This window comes from Lepidochelys kempii, chromosome 1, assembly GCF_965140265.1.
Source record: "Lepidochelys kempii isolate rLepKem1 chromosome 1, rLepKem1.hap2, whole genome shotgun sequence".
NCBI lineage: Eukaryota > Metazoa > Chordata > Testudines > Cheloniidae > Lepidochelys > Lepidochelys kempii.
Genome location: NC_133256.1, coordinates 106,431,097 through 106,453,255, shown reverse-complemented (window position 1 = coordinate 106,453,255; position 22,159 = coordinate 106,431,097). Strand labels below are relative to the sequence as shown.

Genomic DNA, 22,159 nt, shown 5'->3' with positions numbered 1-22,159 from the left:
TTTGTGAAACAGAGGTAATTGATAAATTATCAGAATTTTTTTAAAAAAATTAGCTAATATTCTACAATCTATATTGATCTCACACCAGTTCTATACTGATGGCTCTTCAGTGATTTAAGGGGAGTTATTCCTGATTTATCTCAGCACATATGATTAAAGAATCATCCACATTCTTTTAATAATGTATAATGCTATTTTGAGTGGACACTGTAAGAGCTAATGTAAAATACTGGTGTGATTCAAGAACATCATCAAAATGAACTAAAAATATTTTCTTAGCCACTAATGGTTTTTTGAAAAGAATATTGTAGTATATCTTACACATTAGGACACTGTTAAAGGATAGCCTTGATCTAAGTCCCAGGCATCAGTGATTCATCTGTTTATTTCTGTGTAAGGTACTTAGATAAGATGTCTTATCAAATAAGCACAGTTTCCATGTACACTGAAGTTCAAAGAAGTACGTCAGCATGGACATGGAAAGCAGAGAGCTGGTGGAGTTTGGAAAGATTAATGGAGTTGTAGATTACATTCTGAAAGGTTTCCTTTACATACACTTGGGTAAATATTAGGACACCACAGCTGTGCACTGAATAAGACCTTTGCTTAATTCAGCACAAAGTTGGAAACATCAGTTTAGCAGGGACACAACCATTAGAACAAAAGTTGCTTAAACCAGAGGCTCAGGTCTGAGCACAAATCATGGTCTCTGGGTTGGATTTTATTGAGGAGCTTCTGGGTTAACCCAAATTAACACCAGCTTTACAAAAGCATCCGTATTTGTCTCCTTCCAAACACTTTGACAGGCACTAAATTCAAAAATATGAAACCCAGAAGTCTATCCATACAGGTTGGCTCCTATATTTCCTGAGACTTCCTTGCTCTAGTTTTCTGGTTAGTACAGCTCTCTTTTCTCTCTCAACACAGCTTTCTTCTATGCCAGTGTTTCTCAACCGGGAGAAAGTGGGGGTCACATCAAACTTTCTCGGGCAGTGCAGCGAGCCTTCTCACTCACTCACAAGGTCACAATGCCACTGATTCAAATTTGGCTCAGTCACCTCTCTTTTGTGTTGGACGGGTGCCTGGGCTAAATTCCAGCAAGTAGTGTTGTGAGCTGGTATGCACAGTTGCAACGCTCATTAGCACTCTTCAATGATGAAATTGAGAAATACTGCTCCGAAAACATTATAGATATTAAAGTATGTGCTTTTAAAAGTATGTGCTTTTCCAAGCCTGTTCACAGTTAGACAGCAGGATCAAAGGTATGATTTATTTAAAGTAGAATTCCCTTTATTGGAATGAATATATTAAGGGCCCCTGTTCATCTAGATTACATTGGGAAGTCCCATTTTGGGGAGGACGTTTCAAGGAAAAAAAAAAGGTTAGGAGAGAGTGTGACTCAAAAAAAGGTAGAGACCCCCTGTCATATGGCATTGATTCTAATGCCTTGTCTCCACAGGAAAGGGTTTTTTCTTACAGCAGTACTGGTAAACCCTCCTAGCGGAGATGCAGCTTATAGCAGCAAAATAGCTTTTACCAGTTCCCTGAACAAAATAAACTATTCTGGCAAAAAGACATCTTTGCTGATATAAATGAGTTTACAGTAGGGCTTTTGCTAGCATAGTTATGTCGGTTAGAAATGTGATTTTTTTTCACACTCCTAATCTCACAGCTATGTTGGCAAATCCTTTAAGTGTAGATCAGGCCTAAATAAGCAACCTCTGGAGCTGCCACTGAATCCTGGTTGGAAATTAATACTTGACATGCCTAGCTCTTGTTTAGCCTAGGTTATGTCTTCACTGCAGAGTTAACTCGACTTATCTACACTTGAGTTAATTTCTCTCAAGCTAGCCTACCTCAAGAGTGGCCACACTGCAAAATAACACTTCAACCTGTGATAGCAGCACAGAGTGGTTGTGTCAGCAGCTTATGAACTGTGCTAATTTGAATGCTAGCCTACACTGCCTGATGAGACAGCCAACTTGAATTAACAACATCACGGAACTCGAGTTAATGTGTTTTGTGTGTGGCTAGGACTTGAATTAGGGGTGACCCTTGTGTTATAACTTGAGTTAGCTCTCCCAGCGAAGACAAGCCATCAGAGGGGCCTCTTCCTAGGGTGGGGCTGACTGCAACATAGTTTGGGGATTTGTCTCCCGAGTTCACAAAAAGACCTGAATGTCCCACCCAGTATAGTCAGTTTATTTCATAGTGGTTATAATTAATCATTTTTCTTAATTTGTTATTCCCAGCTCTCTTCTACCACATTTTAATTAATATTTGGAAGGGATGAACAGTAAATTTCCATATACTGAGAGTCTATCAAGTCCATACACTGAAGTCTATCAAGATCCTGGATATATTAGCCCACTCTTCAGTACTTGAGCACTTTCTTCCATGAACTCTGTTTTTTTATTATTAGGACCTGGCACCTTTCAGCTGTAGGCCATGAAGTGCAAGATGGAATTTCTGCTTATTGTCTGTGTTGAGAAACATTTATGTGATTCTTCCTGTTAAACTAAGAACGTAGGTCTGGAGGGTTAGTGCTTTAGGAAATGTCACAGTTCTGTTGTGGTACTCTGCTGTTCCATGCTGTTACTGCAAACACTGAAGGAAGACAAACTAAGAAGGAAGAGGATTACAATATATAAAAATGAAAAACTTCCATTAAAATTCCATACTAATTCAACTTAGCTTCTGAATGTGATACAGCAGTCGTCTGTTAGGAGGTTGTGCCAGTCAACTTTTTAGCTGCTTAGTAATGGTTTTCTAAGGAACTCATCAGATTCCTTCATAAGTAAGATTAAAGTCTTGCAAAACGATTAGTCTTTTGAGTATAATAACTTTAAATTTCTTTTATTACACTACATGCTTCAGAGGAGTGGTATGGTCACTTCACTCTTCATGACAGCAAAGGACAAGATTTTATTTAAGAAATTGCTTCAGTGTTTGATTAAATGAGTAATGTATTCACCTGGATTTCTACTTCTAACTATGGAAATCAGAGTGCTGGTACATCTCAGTACTTGGTAGTTTTTATTTATAGTCTAAATATCATATATTTAATAGTGCATTTTATGCCTTATATTCCACAAAGGTAGCAGAGTTTGGTGAGCAGTAAAATAATAAAGTAAGTCCATATTTTAAAATGGGATAATTCTTATGGGCATATTCTCAAATGTCATCATTCTCCAAAGATACCCAAGAAAAGACAGACTTTAAAACAGTGAAGAAGCTAAGCTGTCATAACTGAAGGACTTTTCTACATTTTTTTTTAAATAGATCATCTTTGGAATCATGGATTCCTTTAATCCTTCTTCCAAAGTGTTCCAGAGGTTTTTCAATTTGTTAAATGATGTAACCATCATTATGGCTGGAAAATAAGAATTCTGTTTTGTAAAAAAAATAAAATAAGGTTTTGGAATTTGGTTTCATTCCAGTTTATGGAAAGAAACTGAAACCTTTCCATTTTTTTCATAAAAAAATCAGACAGAGAGACCCACCCATCCCACCCTGTAATAGCCAATAACTTGGGCACTCATCACTGATTCAGAGCAGAGATTTAAATATGCGTCTCCCACCTCCCAGGTAAGTTTCATAAGCAACAGGCTATTCTCTAGTGGGATGGGCCTCTCTCTCATTCTCTTCTGCTGGAGCTGTTCCACCTTGTATATATAATCAAATATTAGTTGGACCAGAATGCTAGAGATTGACTCTGTGAATTAGGGGTTAGGGTACTCACATGGGATGTGGGAGACCCATGCTCTTGTTCCTGCTCTAGAGCTTGGAGCTTCCACATTTCTCCTGATTAACATTCTGTCAAAATTGATCTGTTTCTGCAAAAAATTTCAGTTTCAGCAAATCAGCATTTTTGAATGAACAAAACGGTTGGAAAATTCCCAATCCGCTCTAATCATTACACTTTTCTGGTCACACTATATATTAAGGTTCTATTTATTAATAATTTTAAAAGGGTTGATAAATTATTAATAGACGTTATAAGCATGTTATCAATGTGAGTAGTGTATGGGTTATTGATGGTTATAGCCCATCAATAGACATTATAAATGGTTACAGGCAAACTATAACAACTGATTAATCATTTACTAGAGAAATTCTTAATAATTTATTAACCCTTTATAAACTATTCAGACATGTACATTTAATATATAAGATGTGACTTCATTTCTTAACTGTCAATAGTAAGCAAAATTAAAAGCCCATTTAAAAGATCTGGGGATTTAGGGCTCAATCCTGTAAAGTGCTGACCTCTACAATCCCTTCAGGCCATTAAAAAATACTACTAAAACCCTAGATGGATAAGAATCTAAAGCCCAGTCCACACATAGATTTTGTACCAGTATATCTATTTTGGCTCAGGGTGTGATTTTTCCCCTGAAATATTTATACTGATACAACTTCCAGTGTGGATAGTTATACTGGCATAGACGTGCCCTACTGTGGTATAGTATGTTCTCCTTTCCATACGGGAATGGGCTATACTGGTATGAGCACCTTTATCATGATATAACTGTGTCTACACTAAGGGGGTTGTACTGATTTAACTATCAGGTACAACTTTTGTGTGTAGACAAGTCCTAAATAGATTAAAATGAATGGGTTTTGGGCAATTAGTGCCTTGCAGGACCTGGCTGTCACTGCCTAGGTACTTGTAAATTTGTATTGTTTCTTCAGTGCCACTTACAACCACACGTTACTCAGCTTTAATTAGCAGGAAAACCTGTACCAAGAGAAGAGTATGTTTTCCATTTTCAATGCACTTTACATTGATTAGAAGAGCAGAAATCTCAATTCTCAGTTGCCCACGCCACTCATATGAGCTAGTGAGCTAACTACAAATTCCTCAACAAAGGCAATTCTGTGTCATTCACACTCAGTTATTATTGAAGACAGGCTTACCAAGTCATAAATACCAAGTTAAGCCAGTTTTTGATTGATATTTTGCAACTCAAAACGTTCTAGAGTTTGACTATATCTTAAAAAGCTCATTCAGAAAACCACTTCAGCAATTTTATGTTAGAATGTTTTTCATATTAAAAACTGCTTACCATTTGAGACTGAATTTCCATTTTCAGCAGTTACGGAAGTGGACAGTGGATTAGACGATTCAGTTCCATGGTTGTTTGCATTTTTATCTTGGGTTTCTGATCCAATTTCTGATGTGTTGGGATCTTCTCTGCTTGTCAAGTTCATATTAGTTTCAACACCTGATATAAATAAACAGCCGGTCAGCTTTTCACTGAATAGTGTATTTCTCTCTCTTACACACACACTAACCTGGTATCAACTAATCAAATTGCATTTTAACATGAATGTTAAGTAAACCCTAAACCCACTAGAAAACTGATGAAATAATAGAAAGGGGTTTCTATTAGTGATTTTTCAGGCAAAGACAATAATCAAATACAATCTAAAGTTTATAATAGCGAAGAATTAACTGGGTTTCATTTGTGCTGTTTCTTTTCATGAAAATATCAGTTTACAAAATCAAACACAAGCTTTCCTCCTTCTACAATGCATGATAATCTCTTGCTCTGAAAGTTCGTGGCAAACATACTGCCTATATTTTAGATTAAACTCTATTCTACATAGGTTCTTATACTGTCCTTACTACTGCACTATCTCAGTATATTACACTAGTGCATTAAGTGAGGTGACTAACAACTATCACATGTGGTTTCGTCTTTCTCTCACCTTCTCCCAGGGGGAGAATTTCAGTGACCTTTTACACAAAGCCAAACAAATGGCAAATACCCGTTTTCTGCCATGACAGTTCTTTAAGAATTCTTCCTCCTAAGATAACCAAGAAAAATGCACAAAAGTCCAGCATCTTAAAAAAGTAGACACAAAACTGTCACAGACATAGTTCTGAATCTGTCCCTCTAATATCATTCTAATGTCTCACATCCTGGATATAAGGCTCCACTGCCTAGCACCTTTTGTAGCCATTGACAACTGTGCAAAGGAGGTACAAGTACTACCAGATCAGAACGGTAGCCTTGCTGTCCTAATGTGGATGATGGTAGCTGGTGCAGTGGAGAATCAGGTGTCTCATCTTTATCATTCTGCTTTTTCCACTACGGTCTGCAGAAACAAACATAGGTACTGCCTTGAAATAATGTCAATGCACTGGACGGGAACTTAAGATAATTGGGTTCAACTGCTGCCACAAACATTTTACGTGCTTATAAGCAAGTCATTTAATCCATCTGTGCTTCAGTTCCCTCTGTAAAGTGAGGATAAGAATAGTTACATTTCCTTGTCTCACTGTCTTGTATATTTAGACTGTAAGCTCCTCAGGGCAGGGACTACGTCCTACTATGGGCTTGTGCAGTGGCATTGTACTGATCTTGGATTTGGTCCTTTAGATGCTACTATAATAACAACCACCATCATCAGGGAGCAAAATAAGTGTACATAGTTAAAGTGTAACCTCATAAGCCTCCTTGTCCTCCTCCTCATCAAGTCAAATCCCAAAGCGACACAGCCTCTTTACAGCTTGAGCCCCACCCGGACTGATCTCCAGCTAGGTCCATAAGACAGCCTGGCTCTGACAGATAAACATAATTCTAAAGCCCTGGGGTATGGATCCATGCCTTCCCATAGATACTTTCATTTCTCCCCAAAAGACAAATTATGTCTATAACACATGTGCACATTGAACCCCTATGCAAATGTAAGGAAAACTGAAATTAAGGTAACTCTCTGTTCATCAGATATGTCTCCGATATCACTCCGATGTCACTCTCCCATATTAGATGATTTAGGAAAAAGAGCTAGAGCCTCAGCAGATTCTGACTTGCATACAGTAGAACATTAAAGAATGTGAAGTAAATACTTGACTTAGCCTTGGTAGTAGCAGGTTGGCTGTAAAGTACAGCTACATATTATAGCTTATATAAAATTTGTCTGAAAAAGAAACTCCACAAATCTTTAGCTGTCAATAGTCAATACAGTTGCCTATAGATCAGGAATTGGCCACCTTTGGCACCTGCCTCGCCAGGGTAAGCCCTATGGTGGGCCGGGCTGGTTTGTTTACCTGCTGCGTCCACAGGTTCAGCTACTCGCAGCTCCCACTGGCTGTGGTTCGCTGCTCCAGGCCAATGGGGGCTGTGTGAAGCAGTGGCTAGCAGATCCCTCGGCCTGTGCCACTTCCTGCAGCCCCCATTGGCCTGGAGTGGCCAGTGGGAGCTGCGATCGGCCGAACCCGTGGACACAGTAAGTAAACAAACAAGTCCAGCCCGCCAGGGGGCTTACCCTGATGGCCTGCGTGCCAAAGGTTGCCGATTCTGCTATAGATCACCATAAACCACCTACATAATTACTATGCCTCCTATTACATAGAAAGTAGAAAGAGGTTGAATGGGGTCCTTATTTTTCTTGATACCCAGAAGATTTAATGAGTGCCCCAACAGCTGCAATTCATATGAGAAATTCAAGTTGACAATGGATTTTTGTATACCTATTTTGCAAATTTTTTTTTCCAGAGGCACATATGTCTCCTTTGACTAATGCAATGCCCTTGAAAAAGAGGAATTTTTGTTTTGTTTTATATTTTAACGTTGAAATGCTGAAAAGCATTATGGACAAGTCCTATCCAGCTAAATGGATATTCTATTACCACCTTTAACTAGAAGCAAACGGTGGACAGATATGAAGTATATCTGGGACAGACCTCTTTAGACATAAATTAACTGTCCCATGTCCTCCATTCAAGGTAGCAAATGTATGCCTTTAACTGCTAACAGGGCAAATATTGACAGGTTTCAGAGCAGCAGCCGTGTTAGTCTGTATCCGCAAAAAGAAAAGGATGCATCCGATGAAGTGGGCTGTAGCTCACGAAAGCTTATGCTCAAATAAATTTGTTAGACTCTAAGGTGCCACAAGTCCTCCTTTTGTTTTTAGGGCAAATATTAAAAAGAAATTACAGAGATACAATTCTTAAGCCTTGTATACACTGGCAGAGGTGTGGATGGTATGTGTAGAAACACACTATAGTGAAAAGCAGGCTGTGTCCATACTGTGATGTGCAGCTATACGTGGCAGTGAAAGGCACTGCCTACCCACAGTCAGAGCCTTTCCCCACTGCTGGAGCCTTTCTCTGTGAGCGGGAAAGCAGCGGGATACTACATTGCTAAAAATAGCAGTGTAGACATGGGAGGCACTGCTTGGGCATGTAGAGAGCCACGTAGGGTTTATACCCTAAGATTCTAACATGTCTTTACTCTGCTCACTAAGCAATGCCTCACCGTCTACCCTGTTATTTATACACATGCTAGGTGTCTGTATTCTACACACTGCTGTAAGTGTAGACATAGCTAGTGAGAACCACATTGGTATCTGAAGTAGTTCTGTCTTCTCTACTGCAAGCCTAGGTGAGGGGAAGCAAACCTAGATTTTACCTCACAGAAGTCTGGGTTATATAAATGAACTTCTGTTTATTTTATACATGTATACATCTTCCCTGCTTCTCAAGTTCATATTAGTTCTCAGTAGTAGGGTCCAGTGATCCAATAGAAAAAACACCACCAAGTATATTGGCTGATTGCTAGTAATGGAAATAAAACCCTACAGTGAATAGCTATAGTGCATAAATATTGGACATATATTGTTGACTTATTTCCTGCTCTGTGGAATAAGGTGAGTTTTCTCAATAAGGTCATTCTATGGATAGCATAACAAATAGGTGTCTTTTTTTTTTTCAAAATACATCTATTACATAAGCGGTTGCACTGTGTAGTGGCATCTTGAGATGTGTATACTGCACATCATGCACAATTAAATATTAGGTTGAAACTCACTTTAACTTCACAACATCTTGATACATTCCTACAGTAATTTGGAAACTACTTTCTATATATATTACTATCAACTTTCCTCTGTCAGGTATCCCTGACACAACCATACTTGTGCACCATTCCTCCACCCCGTCAACTATCTAAAAATGTCAACATTTTTTTCTTTTTTAAGAGAAAAGAATAAAAAATATATATGGCTTCTACAGCTGTCACTATGCTAGTCAGCACTATTGAGTGTTGGCTGTTTGTTCAAACTCACTCTGTTGCTCTCACCATAAGTACACTGAAACAGAGACTGGCAACATCTTAACTTGATAACTAATAAACAAAAGCTTAATGAAGAGTGATATTGACACTGATATTGGGAGAAGCCAGTTAGGAAGAAGTGTGGGGTGAAAGCATGCCAATAGGCAGTTTATGGCAGGCAGGCAGGATCAGAGGCTTCAAGAGTAGAAGATTTTAAAAGAAAAACTTCCCAGGTTCTATGTTGAATAAGAATATTTTGAACATTATTAGACTTTGCCAGGAATATGACTGAGTGTTCAACTCTCATGGTCAAATTCTGCCCTGACTTACACCTGGCAAAATCTCACTAAAGTCAAAGAGATTGAATGGGTTGTAAATTGGGGCACAATTTGGCCCTTACTTGTGGCATGGTGGAGAGTCAGAAACATTATCACACTCTGTATGTTTGTAAACCACTGGAGTATTTTTTCAAATGTAACAAATACGATACACAGTAGAGTCAACTCATGAATTCCCCCTTCACCCGTTATATTCAGAGTTCCTGGAAGAGATGACATTTGGAGCTCATGACATAATCATGAGACAAAGAGTGTAATAAAGTCACTCGCTCTCATATTGGGGAAAAAAAGTTTGTATATGCCAATCATGGAAATGATTAACTACTACTGCTTCTTTTCTTTCCTTTTTAATGTGAATTCCTATGAGTCAAAACACCAGGGGGCTAAATGATCCTTCTCTCTTTGACAAAGAAAAAATTTCCCTATTTTAGTTGAGCTGTAAATATTCAAAATATTCTGTTATAAAACATTTACTCTCTTTGCATGAGCACAAATGTAAATTTCCAAACACTATATTTGTTTTATGAGTAGACACATACTTAAATTAATATTGTTACCATCAGCTTACATAGCTAATCACACATCCTTCACGGAAAATGGATGAACAGAACCTACGGGCCCAATTGGCCTGCAGACACAAGATGTATATTGACACATATTGAAAGATTATATGGTAATTAAGTGGGAAAACAAATTAAGTCTGCTCTCTTACTTAAATAAACTCAAAACCAGAATTTAGCTCAACTGTAAGTGTCAACATATATGGGGATTTCCACAGAATATCATCATGCTAGCAAGATTCACATGCTCATGTCTTAGCTAATTGACTGTGTTTTTCTATTTCTGAATCCATATCTTTCCTGCAGAACTACTCTCTCGTGGACTGACTGCCCATTCCTCCCTCTAGCGCTCTCTTTAAAAACATACTGCTGCCTTCCTTCCCATAACTCACCTCCCTTTCCAATTGTTTATCTTTCCATGGCAGTGGTTCTTGAGTTCAGAGCTCTTTTACAGACTGATCAAAAGCCCAGTGAAAACAATCGAAGGCTCCCATTGACTTCAATGGTTTTTGGGTCAGGTTCATACTTCCTCTGCATGATTGGTGCAGTGTCGCCAAAGTGCTATGAGCTGTAATATGGGTCATTAGGCAGAACCTTTCAGTACCCACTGCCACAGCTCAGAAAAAAAAGAAAAATCTGCCTCTGAGGGCAGGTCTATACTACCACTTAAGTCCAAACTGGCTCCATGTCGGCGGGAGATGCGCTCCTGCTGACATAGGAACCACCTCCCACGGAGGCGGAGTAATTGTGCTGATGGGAGAGGACTCTGCCGTTGGCACAGAGCACCTTCACCAGACGCGCTACAGCAGTGTAGCTGCACCGATGCAGCTGCGCCAATGTAGCACTTCTAATGTAGACCTGCCCTCAAGTGGAGAAGGTCAAGAAAGACTAACATCATTTAAAAAAAAAGAAAAGAACAATTCAAATAAATGTGAGTAGTAGTTTATACTGAAAACTGTTTCCCTTTTCATAGAAAATGGCCAAAGTCCAGTAATGCTTTCAGTCTGCAGATTCGGCCACCAGGGGCGGCTCTACCAATTTTGCCGCCCCAAGCAGTCGCCGCCGAATTGCCGCTGCCGCGACAGTGGTGGAGCTGCTGCCCAAAAGCCGCCGTGGCGGGAAGAGCAGTGGAGCTGTCGCCGAAGTGCTGCTGTGGGACACGGACTGCTGCCCCATTCTGAATGCCGCCCCAAGCACCTGAGTGGCCCTGTCGGCCATAACAGCCAAAAGTCATTTCATCTTTCAACCCTGTGGAGTAATGGCTACCCACTAAAACCTTCTCTCTTTCTCTCTCTCTCTCTCTCGACATATATTGGAGTATATATAGCAATTTGATACTTGAAGAGCATTGTTTCCTTATGTGCCAAGATCATCATGGCCTACTGAAACACAGTACAGTAAGCTGTAGAGTAAGGAGCCATCTTACTGCCATTTTTATCTGACCTTGAAAATATTAACAAAATAATATAACCCAAGAAGAAAACTGCTAAAGAATAAGTATGGCTGTGGTTGAGCTAAGTAAAGACATGGAGAATATTGAACATATAATGGTGAAATGCTTGACACTGGAGGCAGAAGTTCGCTCTCTAACAAAAATATCATTTAATGCTGATATTAAAAGGCCCGACTCTGTCCCATGTTTCAGTGGGAAGGATATTTGATGAGACCAGCTAAGGGAAAAGCAACCTGATTCCTGGGAGGAGGAGGGGGAAAGGAAGGGTCAAGCTTGTCTCTTTCACAGCCTTCCTCCTCCCAGAATGTACATGGAAATTATGCATTGGCCATGCTCCAGGGGGAAAGAAGATTAATTCAAATGGTTCCAGCCCTTTGCTGAATATAAATCTCTCACAGGAATGCAGCAGCCATCCTGCTGCTGTTGCTGCCCTGCCCTAGATTGGAGTTGTACTTTGAACTGTGTTTTCAGTTTGGGAAACTGTTCCCCCTCAGGGCAAGATTGACAAGGTGTCAAAAGTAGTGGTTTGTTTTTGTTTGCCTTAGCTTTCTGGAGGCCCATTTTCGGGCTAGGAAGGTGTAATGGCAGAAATGTTAAAGTTGTAAATTTATAAACGTAATTTCACTGCAACTTGTGGCTGGTGTCCAGTGCAATGAGAGGCTCAGTGGGGCCAACTGCCAGAAGTGAACATATTAGCCTGTATGAAATAGCGAAGATCTTTAAGGCTTCTCAGACCGAAATACACCTGATGCAAATCCTGAATAATGTCAAACCAGGGACTGAGGTTGGGATGCAGAGCCTTTTGCAGAGAGTATAGGGAAGCAGGACTTTTGAATCTCTGTCTCTTCTGTGGTGGTTCATAGGGCCTCTGATGTAAAAAACTGCTGAGCCATATGTCTAGAGCTGACTGATGGGCAGTGGAATTTACTCTTAGCGACAGGCATATATATCCCCAGCGAGTGGAGGATAGCCCTGGAGTCCTTAAGGGCATGGATGGACTCACCTGTCTTCTGGTTCAAGAGGTGTGATTCATCAAAGGGTTGGTCCTCAATGTTATTCTGGATCTCCCTAGGGACCCAGACGCATGGAGCCATGATTCCCTGTGCAGGACGATGGCGGTAGCCATAGCTCTAGAGGAAGTATCAGCAGCATTACCTGCTGACTGTAGAGCAGTCCTGGCTATCAGTTTGCCTTTGTCTATCAGAGCTTGAAAATGAGCTCTGTTCTGCTGCGGAAGGCTGTCAGTAAACTCTGCAAAATAGACATAGCTCAGGAAATCATATTTAGCCATTAGCGTGTGTTAATTGGCTATCCTGAACTGGAGGCTAGGTGATGAGAAGACCTTTCTCCCCACCATATCCAGGCATTTGCCCTCTTTATTGATAGGAGTAGACCAGGAATCTTGTGGTCAAGCACATTCAGAAGCTGCATAGACCGCCAGTGAGTTGGGAGTTGGGTGAGAAAATTCCACTCCTTTGGCTGGCATGTAATAGCATTTCTCCACCCTTTTCAGGGTGGGAGCATGGGTGACAAGGGTGTGCCAAACTGTCCTAGCTGGCTCCAGTATGGCTTCATTAATGGGGAGAGCTATTCTGTTGTGTCCAGGTGTTGGGATGATTCTAAAAAATTGTGCTGGGAGTCCTGGATCTTCTTGAGAGGAATGTGAAGTTCTCCAGCAATTCTGTGGAGCAAGTCCTGAAACTGCCTGAAGTCATCAAGGATGGGGGGGTACGTAGAAGTCACTGCTTTGTCTGGGGATGATGCTGGCAGCCTTGCTGGTTCCAGCAGAACCACTGGATCAGGAGCGTAATGTTCCTCCTCCTCTTCTGCTGAATCCAGGGGCAGATCTGAGCATCCCCTTAAAGAGGAGGCAAGGGGTGACTCCCTGGTAGATCGGATTGACTCTGCAGGGGGATACTAGTCCCCAGTTCCCCAATATAATAGGGCCAGTAGGAGGAGTTAATAATAGGTCCAGTGCGAGGAGTCAACAGATGGTCATGGGGGGCCCCCATGGCATAGGGTACCAGCAACTTCAAGACAGATGATGCAGAATTTGCTCTCAAACCAGTGCAGGTCTTTTGGGTGGTGGTAGGGGAAGTACTGTCAGTGCCATTGGAAGGAAAGTATATTCTGTGTATGGGATAGGTGATAAATTCCTTCCAGTGGTCAATTCCCTCAGAAGTGATGTTAGTTCTCTGGAAATAGAGAGACCCAATGGAGGAGGGGGTCCAGATCCAGGAGACTGCAAATGTCCTGTGAGATAGCAATGGATTCAAATCTCCCTGGTGTGGGAGGCTTGTTTGAGCCATGGGATCCAGTGAGGAGGGAGCTACTCCAAGTTGACGGGATCGAACTTCATCAATGCCGATGGATCCCTGGGTTTTAGAGGAGCCGGAGATGACAGCACCAATGGAACACGGTCTGGTACTGATGGAGCCCAATGCTTATGGTCTTTCTTGTCATGCCTCTGGGATTTAGGACATACTAAGTCCTCATGAACTGAGTTGATGGGCTTGCTCACAACTGAATCCAACTTCTTTGAAGTGGATTTAGAGGAAGACTTAGTCTCATGCTTATATCTTTGTCTGTTTGAAGCTGCAGGCAGACTGATACATCTTATTCTCTCTGAAAGAAACGTAGCAGGCTGAGGACTGTCAGGACAGGATTTCCCCAGCATATCATCAGGTACTGTCTGCTTCAACCTCGCAGCTGCCACTGCTGATTAATGATTAATTGATTTATTTCACCTCATGAAGCCTGACTGCCCCCCTACTGCCCATTCTGCAAGTTGTAAGGAGGGACTTTAAAGCAATTATCTGAGGGGAGAAAATCCCATTGCTACTCCTAGGACAAGCAGCAATGAGCCTGCACCATCCCTCCCAGAGTCCCCACTTCATAGCTCTGTCAGTGAAACTACCAGACTGCAGAGTGAGGTAGTGAAGAAACAGCGTTCTTCCATGGAGCAGTTTAGGGTGAGCAAAAGAAAGACCACGTCTGGCTTGCTCATTGGAGAAGCAGCTGCAGAAGCTTAGTAGCATGAACACCAGGAAGTGAAGGAAGGGGAACTAGGCCATAAAGAATCATAATCAGCAGGCACCACTTTGGCCGCCCCTCGAGAGAGCAATATTTCCTTGGTGCACAATCGATCAGTCAGGGGGCAGGAGACAATGATAATAGTAAGGAGGAGGAAGCTGTGATTAGCACAGCACCAGTTACTCCAAATTCTGATCCAGAGACTGATCCCTCAGCAAGCTACTGCCTGGACACCATCAGCTCCTTCTAAAAATGTTTTCCCCACTACTACTTCAGTTCTGGAAAGGATGGAGTTTGTTAATCATAGCTCCTAGATAGGGGGGATGGTCACATTTTCCCATCTCTGCTGGATATGGTTTTGGTGTACTGCATTTCTCTCAGAAGGAACTGTCCTCCAGCCCATGCAAATACAATCTTCCAACCCCTCCTGGAAAACACATTAAATATACATCCTCCCGAGTTTGGCAACATTTCAAAGTTGATGTTGCAGACAGTACCAGTGCCATCTGGCAACTCTTCGGATGTAGGGACAGTTGGAGCCATGACCTGAAAATGCTGGGGACATCAGAAATGCTGAGTCACTCACATCGACACATCACAGAGCAAACATGCTGCAAGAGGTTATCTCAGGAGAAAAGCAAGCAGGCACCGGGGTCTACTACAGAGTAGAGGACAACATCATCAATGCTTTCCATGATTTCATCAGCTAAGTACAGCAACATCACTCAGACTACAGTGAAGTGTTATGGGGCGGCGGGGGGGTGGGAGGGGAGGGGAGAGTTTTTTTGCAACAGAAAAGCTTCAAAAACAGACTCCATCAAGAAACTGCTGAGCTTTAATTAATATGCAAACTAGATACTATTAACTCGGGTTTGAATAGAGACTGGGAGTGGCTGGGTCATTACACATATTGAATCTATTTCCCCATGTTAAGTATCCTCACACCTTCTTGTCAACTGTCTAAATGGTCATTTTGATTATCACTACAAAAGTTTTTTTTTTTTTCCTGCTGATAATAGCTCATCTTAACTAATTAGCCTCTTACAGTTTGTATGGCAACTTCCACCTTCTCTGAATGTATTGTGGCAAATTGCCGGCACTACTTGGACGGGTCTCATGCTTTCTCTTCTTGGGGAGGGTTCAGGGCACCGTTTCTCGCCCCTGAACTGGGGTATTAACTGCCCCACCAGCCTCCTAGTGGAGGGGAGTGGAGAGGGAGGGACCCGGGCCTGCCCTCTACTCCGGATTCCAGCCCAGGGGCCCTAAGGATAGCGGTAAACCGCTTGAACTAGCAGTGACTGGCTTCAGGTGCTCTAATTGACTTCAGGTGCTTTAATTAATCTATAGCAAACTTTCTTCCCTCTACAAGGAATAAGGCTCCCTTTTAACACTCTCCTGCTGCCCTCTGGCCATCCTGTATCACAGTATATCTATCTATCTATCTATCTATCTATCTATCTATCTATCTATCTATCTATCTATCTATCTATCTATCTATCTATCTATCTATCTATCTATCTATCTATATCTTCTTACTATATGTTCCATTCTATGCATCCGATGAAGTGGGCTGTAGCCCACGAAAGCTTATGCTCTAATAAATTTGTTAATCTCTAAGGTGCCACAAGTACTCCTATTCTTTTTTATTGAAACTTGTGTAGAAAATGCCTACTAGTGGACTTCCTGTTCTGGGTCAAAAAGGGTTAAAACACTTTGTTCAATATTTCTGATAGAAATGTTTCATAAACATTTCTAACAAAAACATTTCAATGACTCAGAAACAAATTCCCCTCCCCTCATAATTTTTGTTTTATGGAGAATCTCAAAATGTAGAGATTTAATTTCAAATCAAAATTAAAACAAATTTTGAAATCTCAAAATTCTCCACAAAACAGAATGATCATTCTCTGCCCAGGACTAATTATATGGCACAAGACCACTTAACACCATTGTAGGCTCAAGTAAATACCTAGCATGCCCTCCTGCAAAAAGAAACTTAAAAGTTAATAAAGTTGTGGCCTGCCACTTCAAATCTATTTCACTGTTTCATTCTCCTTCGTGTCCTGATCAAGCTAATAATGGCGCTACAATAACTTTAATCCCTTAGCAATGAAGTCATGCCATTTTTATTACTAAATATATGCATTTTATATGTTAGGACTTTCTGATGTTGCTGCCACAAATGACAGCTTGTTTCAGTTCATTTTTCTTTACTTGTTCTCTCCTCCCCCATGTTGCTGGGCAGGTGACATCAATGCACCTCTGCTACGATCAACAAGTGTATGACTCCTGAACAATGCATTCACTGGACCTGCATCTTGGATTCAAGTCTACCTCCATATGCCATTTACATTATTGATTATCTGAAAATATGTTGTTTACATTTTAAAGATTCCAATCTCATGCTTCTCAGTTACAAGGTGATTTCCAGAATCCAGCAATAGGGATGGAACAGTACTCCAGGCTGTTAGTTTCACTTTCCTATGAAAATAACAGGCTTGTAGATTGCCACCTGAATTCAATGTTACATGTTGAATGTTATTACAGTTTATCGGCTTGCGATACACCGTGGTGCGGAGGTACAGCTTAGTTATTGTGCTCCTGCCGTAGAATGGATGTGGGAGTTAAGGGAGACAACATAATTCAAAACAGAGAGAAACTTAAGAAAGGTTAAGTGTTATATGAAACATGAGGAACTGAATGAAACTAACTTGGAATGGACAATTTAAAAAGTGATTAGAAAAGATTGTGCAGCTCTCCCCCCTTAACTTCTTCGTCTTGAGACAATAATTATAGAAAATCTCTAAAGCCCCAATCCTGCAATGACTTATGCATATGTTTAATCCTAGGCATGCAAATTTAATGATATAAGCGGGTCTAAATGAGCTCTCCCCTGACATCTAGTGACAAACTGGAGGAGGGGGTGAAGACTTCAGGAGCGGACCAAGGTCTGAGTACCCACCCTCTAGAAATCAGGGCATTTAAAGGTTCCTCTAGTTGGGCAACCAAAAATTGATGCACTCATAATCAAAATCACTTTTAAAAATGTTGACCTAAGTATGTGACTGGAATTAGGTAAATTTGAATGTGGAATACCATACAAATGTACAGGTATTTTAATACGGAGCTGAGAAATTCTGCAAAAAATACTCAGAGCATTCACTCAAATTTCAAAATCAATTTGCTTTGGGAGCATTTACACACACCCTTTAGGAGTTTGTTTTCTTTGACTATTGCATCTATTGAGCATTACTAACAAGAATGTTCACACTAACCTTTCAGTAATCTCAGAAGTGAAATATTTTATCTGTGATAGACACTGCTTGACACAGCAGGTAAGGAAAGTTCTTCCTACACCCATCACCATTGCCCTTCCATAGAGGCTATTAAACAAGACAGCCCGCATCCTTTAAAGTTAGGAATATGCAAATATGTTGTGTAAATGTGACAAGAGAAAATTCAATTAAATTCTGCTATTAAGCTACAATGGCCTAATTTTTTCTGGGAATGATGCCTTGATAACTGTGCATGACCCAAAAAGGAAAAAAAAAGCATAACACTGTCTAAAATTCCCAAATCACAATTATCTGTTACCTCTCTCTATTGGTTTCTTCAAGACCTTCTACAGATTAAAAGAGAAACACTGGAGGTCAGGGAACACCACAATACCCTGGGATTTATGTGATTTATTGCATGTAGCTAACAGTTCCAATTTTAAATATTTTAAATACTGACTATCAGATCCTCAGAGTGATCTGTTTATGATCAATCCAAGAGAAAAAATAAAAAAAAAATCAAATAAAGGGTATATTAGAGAGGTATAGAGCTATGAGGATCCCTCTTTCCCTTCCTTTCCCATTACTTTAGTCTTCCTAGCTTCCCCATTCCTCACCCTACCGCTATCCCAATTAAAAACAACAAGAAAAAACCCAACATCAACAAGGAAATATGTAACTAAAGATGTGATGCCAGTTTTTCACCATCTTAATGCACTAGTATGTTACATCCCTGTGCCCCAACTCTTTGTCTATTTTGCATCTTTTCGCGTGAGGACTCTCCTGGACAATGTTTCTTCTCTATGTTTGCACAGCACCCTGCACAATGTGCCCCCAATCCCAACTGCAGCCTTTTGGCCATGTCACTATATAAATATTTACTACTAACGCTAATAAAAATATATTTCTGGAATTACAAAAGGTTCATGGAAATTCTCTGAGCAAGAAAAGAGGCTAGGCAGCAAGTTTCTCTGGCCAACTTCATCCCCCTTGTACTTCTCTAGTAACACAAAGGCAACACTGCTACCTAGCTAGAGAACGGCCGTAGCATGGAGGAATTTCCAGCATGGAACTGGTGTTGCTAGCTCCTATGTGACCTCCTCAGTAATCCCCTGTTTAGGGGGTCCATGGCCAACCAGTGTAGGGCTAATTTAGAAGTGACTCCAGCATCAAAGAGCTAAGAGCAGCTCTCTTGATTTCTCCCACTCTGCTGTATCTAGTAGAAATTGGGCACAGCAGCCCTAAATTTGTAGAGTAAATTACTCACTTGTGAATTATTCAGCTGTATCCACATATTTAATCTGAAGATTAGTCACAGAAAATATCTGAGTCAGACTGAACTGTGTCAGGTAATTAAGCAGATTTATATAAGCAGGTACTGATCTATGCCAAAGAAGTATTTTGAAGCTTAATTCATTAATATTTTAAAAGTGCTTTGAGATCCTGAGCTAACTAATGCTATATAAGTGCAAAGCATCATATTATCATTTCCTCAGTACTCCTGGATAAAAGAAGATAAAAGGTGACAGTATATCTTTCTATAGTGCTCACAATTTGTAAATTCTTGGTTTTTGATACAAAAGAAGGAAATCTATTATATTATAATGTGGGAATAATGAGATGCAGATATGAATATTATCTTTATTAAGTTGCTTAAGAGGAAAGGTTGAGTGGCTTAGAGGATAAAGGACTGGGATTTCATCTCTCAAACCCCAGAGGGAATTTAATTTGCAATCCAGTATAGAGCTATGTTAGCTACCAACAGTAGTTTACTTTAATCTGCTCATAGTGGGGAATTATTTACAAGCTATCAAAAAAATACCCTCCTCTGACAGGACGTTCCTTTACAGAGACAAGAACCAAGTTGCTATTTTCCAAAGCTCTACCTAGCATATAACGCATGTTTGTTTGCTAAGATCTAGCTGGAACTAGGATGCCAAAATATCTGCAATACCTGGGGGCCATTAGTAGCTCCCTGACCATCATTGGATAATTATACTGGATAGCATGGAGCTGCTCATTCGCATGTAAGATTATCTGGGAAATGTCTGACTCAGGAAGGGGGTAAAGAGGGAACCCAAAATAGGTAACGGATGTGAAGGATGTGGGAGATGCCCATAACATTTTATGAATATTACATGTCTATCTGATTGTTAATGTGTTGCTTGCTGTATGATTTCAAAGGGGGTAACTCAGACATGAGCTGGCCTGCACATACAGGAAAGCAGACAAACACTTCTCATAGCTCCCTCTGCCCCCCATTTATTGGTAATTAAAGGACAATGCAGAGAGCCAGCTGCATTGAAGTCTATCCCCAACCCATTTCTGGTGGGGCTGCAGAAAGCAGTTTAACCAGGTTTAAGAGATAAAAGATCTTTGGGACTAATAAATGAACAGCCTTAAAACAAAAGGGGAAGACACAGGAACTGAGTGGAAGCAGACTGCACCCCAGTTCCTAGAAGTGGGAGTGCCTTGATAAGTTATGCTTACCTTAGCTTTAGGTAAAACAGTTATCAGTTTAGACTGTTGTGTTAAAACTGTTTGCTCTTGTAATGCTCTGTCCTACCGTTGAGTTTAACCAATACTTTTTTTCTGAAAGACTGTTTGGGCTCACTGCATTCATCATTAGCTCCCGAAGATTAATGGGGCTCAAACTCAGTGAACTTGCTGAGGAATCATGATCAGGATACTGAGCCTGGGTCCCATTCTGAGAAGGGGAAAATCATGAGATTTCTCCCCAAAACAGATGAAGAAAAGAGGCCTGTCACCTGGATAAGGACACTTGAAGAGAGGGAGTCAAAGTTGCAGCTAGCCCAGAACTGTGACAATGGGTATTGAAACTTTTACCTTTGAAATCAGTAGCATAATCTAGATAGCAGCGATGGTTTTGTGGTTATGGCACTTAAGTGGGACTCATGAGGGCTGGATTCAAATCCCTGGTAGGGTGACCACCGGTCCCAAAATGCAGAGTTCAAGTCCCGGTCCTGGGCTGAATGACTCTGGGATAGCATTTGTCCCGAATTCCCTGCAGTGCTGCTCCGCACCTGCCCAAGGCTCAGGGGTGGTGCCTGCCTCTTCCCAGCATGGGCGATAGAGGTGGGCCTTACCCCCTGCACCCAGCCATGAGGCTCTGCCTCTGCTCCTCCTCTTCTCTCAGAGGTTCCACCTCCTGGCCAGACTGGAAGGAGCCAGGCTGTGGTAAGAGCTGCTCAGGGAGGCCAGGACCTTCCACCTGCAATGGGTGGCACTCTCAGGAGGCAGGGACATGGGTTGGGGGCTGCTCTTGGGCACTCCAGCTCCCCACCCAGGACAGATGGAGAGTTTGGGACTCCCCACAGCGACCTGAGCTTCTGGGCGGCTCTTACCATGGCCTGGCTCTGATTTCCAGCCTGAGGAGGGGGTGGGTCCTCAGGGGGAGAGGAAGAGCAGGGCAGGGCCTCGGGAAGAGGAGGGATGAGGCCTCAGAGAGGGCAGGGCTCCTGCATGTGTCCTGATTTTGCCTTTAAAAAGGGGTTGTCACCCTAGTCTCTGGTCTGTCATTTAACCACTCTGTGCCTCAGTTCCCTACTGTCTTGTCTATTTAGATTGTTAACTCTTCGGGGTAGGAATCGTCTCTTGATATGTGAACAGTATGTACATAAATTAGTACAATGGGCCCTGATTGCAGTTGGGGCCTCTAGGTGCTACAAAGGAATAATAACACTAATATAAATCCAGCCCAGTTCAGTAGTCCCTGAAAATTATTCCCATCTGCTGGGTGTTACGTGGTCTATGTGAAAAGAGCTGGTGCAGTCTCAATCCAGTCCACAGCAGGCAAATGTCCATGTCACAAAACCACTGGTTAGCATCCTGGTTGGTAGTTTGAACAAAGAGGTCAAGAAATGAATAGCCAGGAGAGTCTTTTCACCCCTTGAGATTGTTCCTCCAGGTCAAGACTGAGGCAGACTGTTGAGATTTGCTTGCACTGCCTCTATTGTACTTCTGGGAATAAAGAAAGAACTTTAGTCTCCAAGGCTGTAATCTAGTACCTTTCACACTTGATTTTAAAAAAGTAAATGAACTACTATGGAGAGCTCCAAAAACATGCCTTGCTTTTAGTGAGAACCCTGGATGAAGTTTTGGCCTTACTGAATAGCATAATGTCCATTGACTTCAAAAGGGCCTGAATTTCACCCTCTATTTCGAGCTGAAGTCATTGATTGGATTCTACTCTCTTCAGTGAAGAGAATCACATAGTAGTAAACTGAAGAGCACTGCTCTGGACAAACCTTTTAATTTCCATGCACACATAGCATCGCCTACTATAGATAATCCATTTCAAATAAAGAGAATCTGGGGAAAGAGAGGAACCTTGGAAGAGCTTAAAATACACTAAACAGAATAATATATTATAAAAATACTAGACAAGCCAGGAAGTTATGCATTTTCCAATATA

At 41.2% G+C, this 22,159-nt stretch overlaps 1 protein-coding gene across 8 annotated transcripts in view; it reads right to left on the bottom strand.

Moving 5' to 3' along the window:
• Nucleotides 1-22,159, bottom strand: part of MYO16 (myosin XVI) — a 607,668-nt gene that overhangs the window by 30,729 nt on the left and 554,780 nt on the right. For all 8 annotated transcript variants that reach the window (XM_073349543.1, XM_073349573.1, XM_073349563.1 and 5 more), the window contains one exon: nucleotides 5,070-5,228. In XM_073349543.1, coding sequence (XP_073205644.1) covers nucleotides 5,070-5,228 — 159 coding nt within the window. The remainder of the gene's footprint in view (nucleotides 1-5,069; nucleotides 5,229-22,159) is intronic.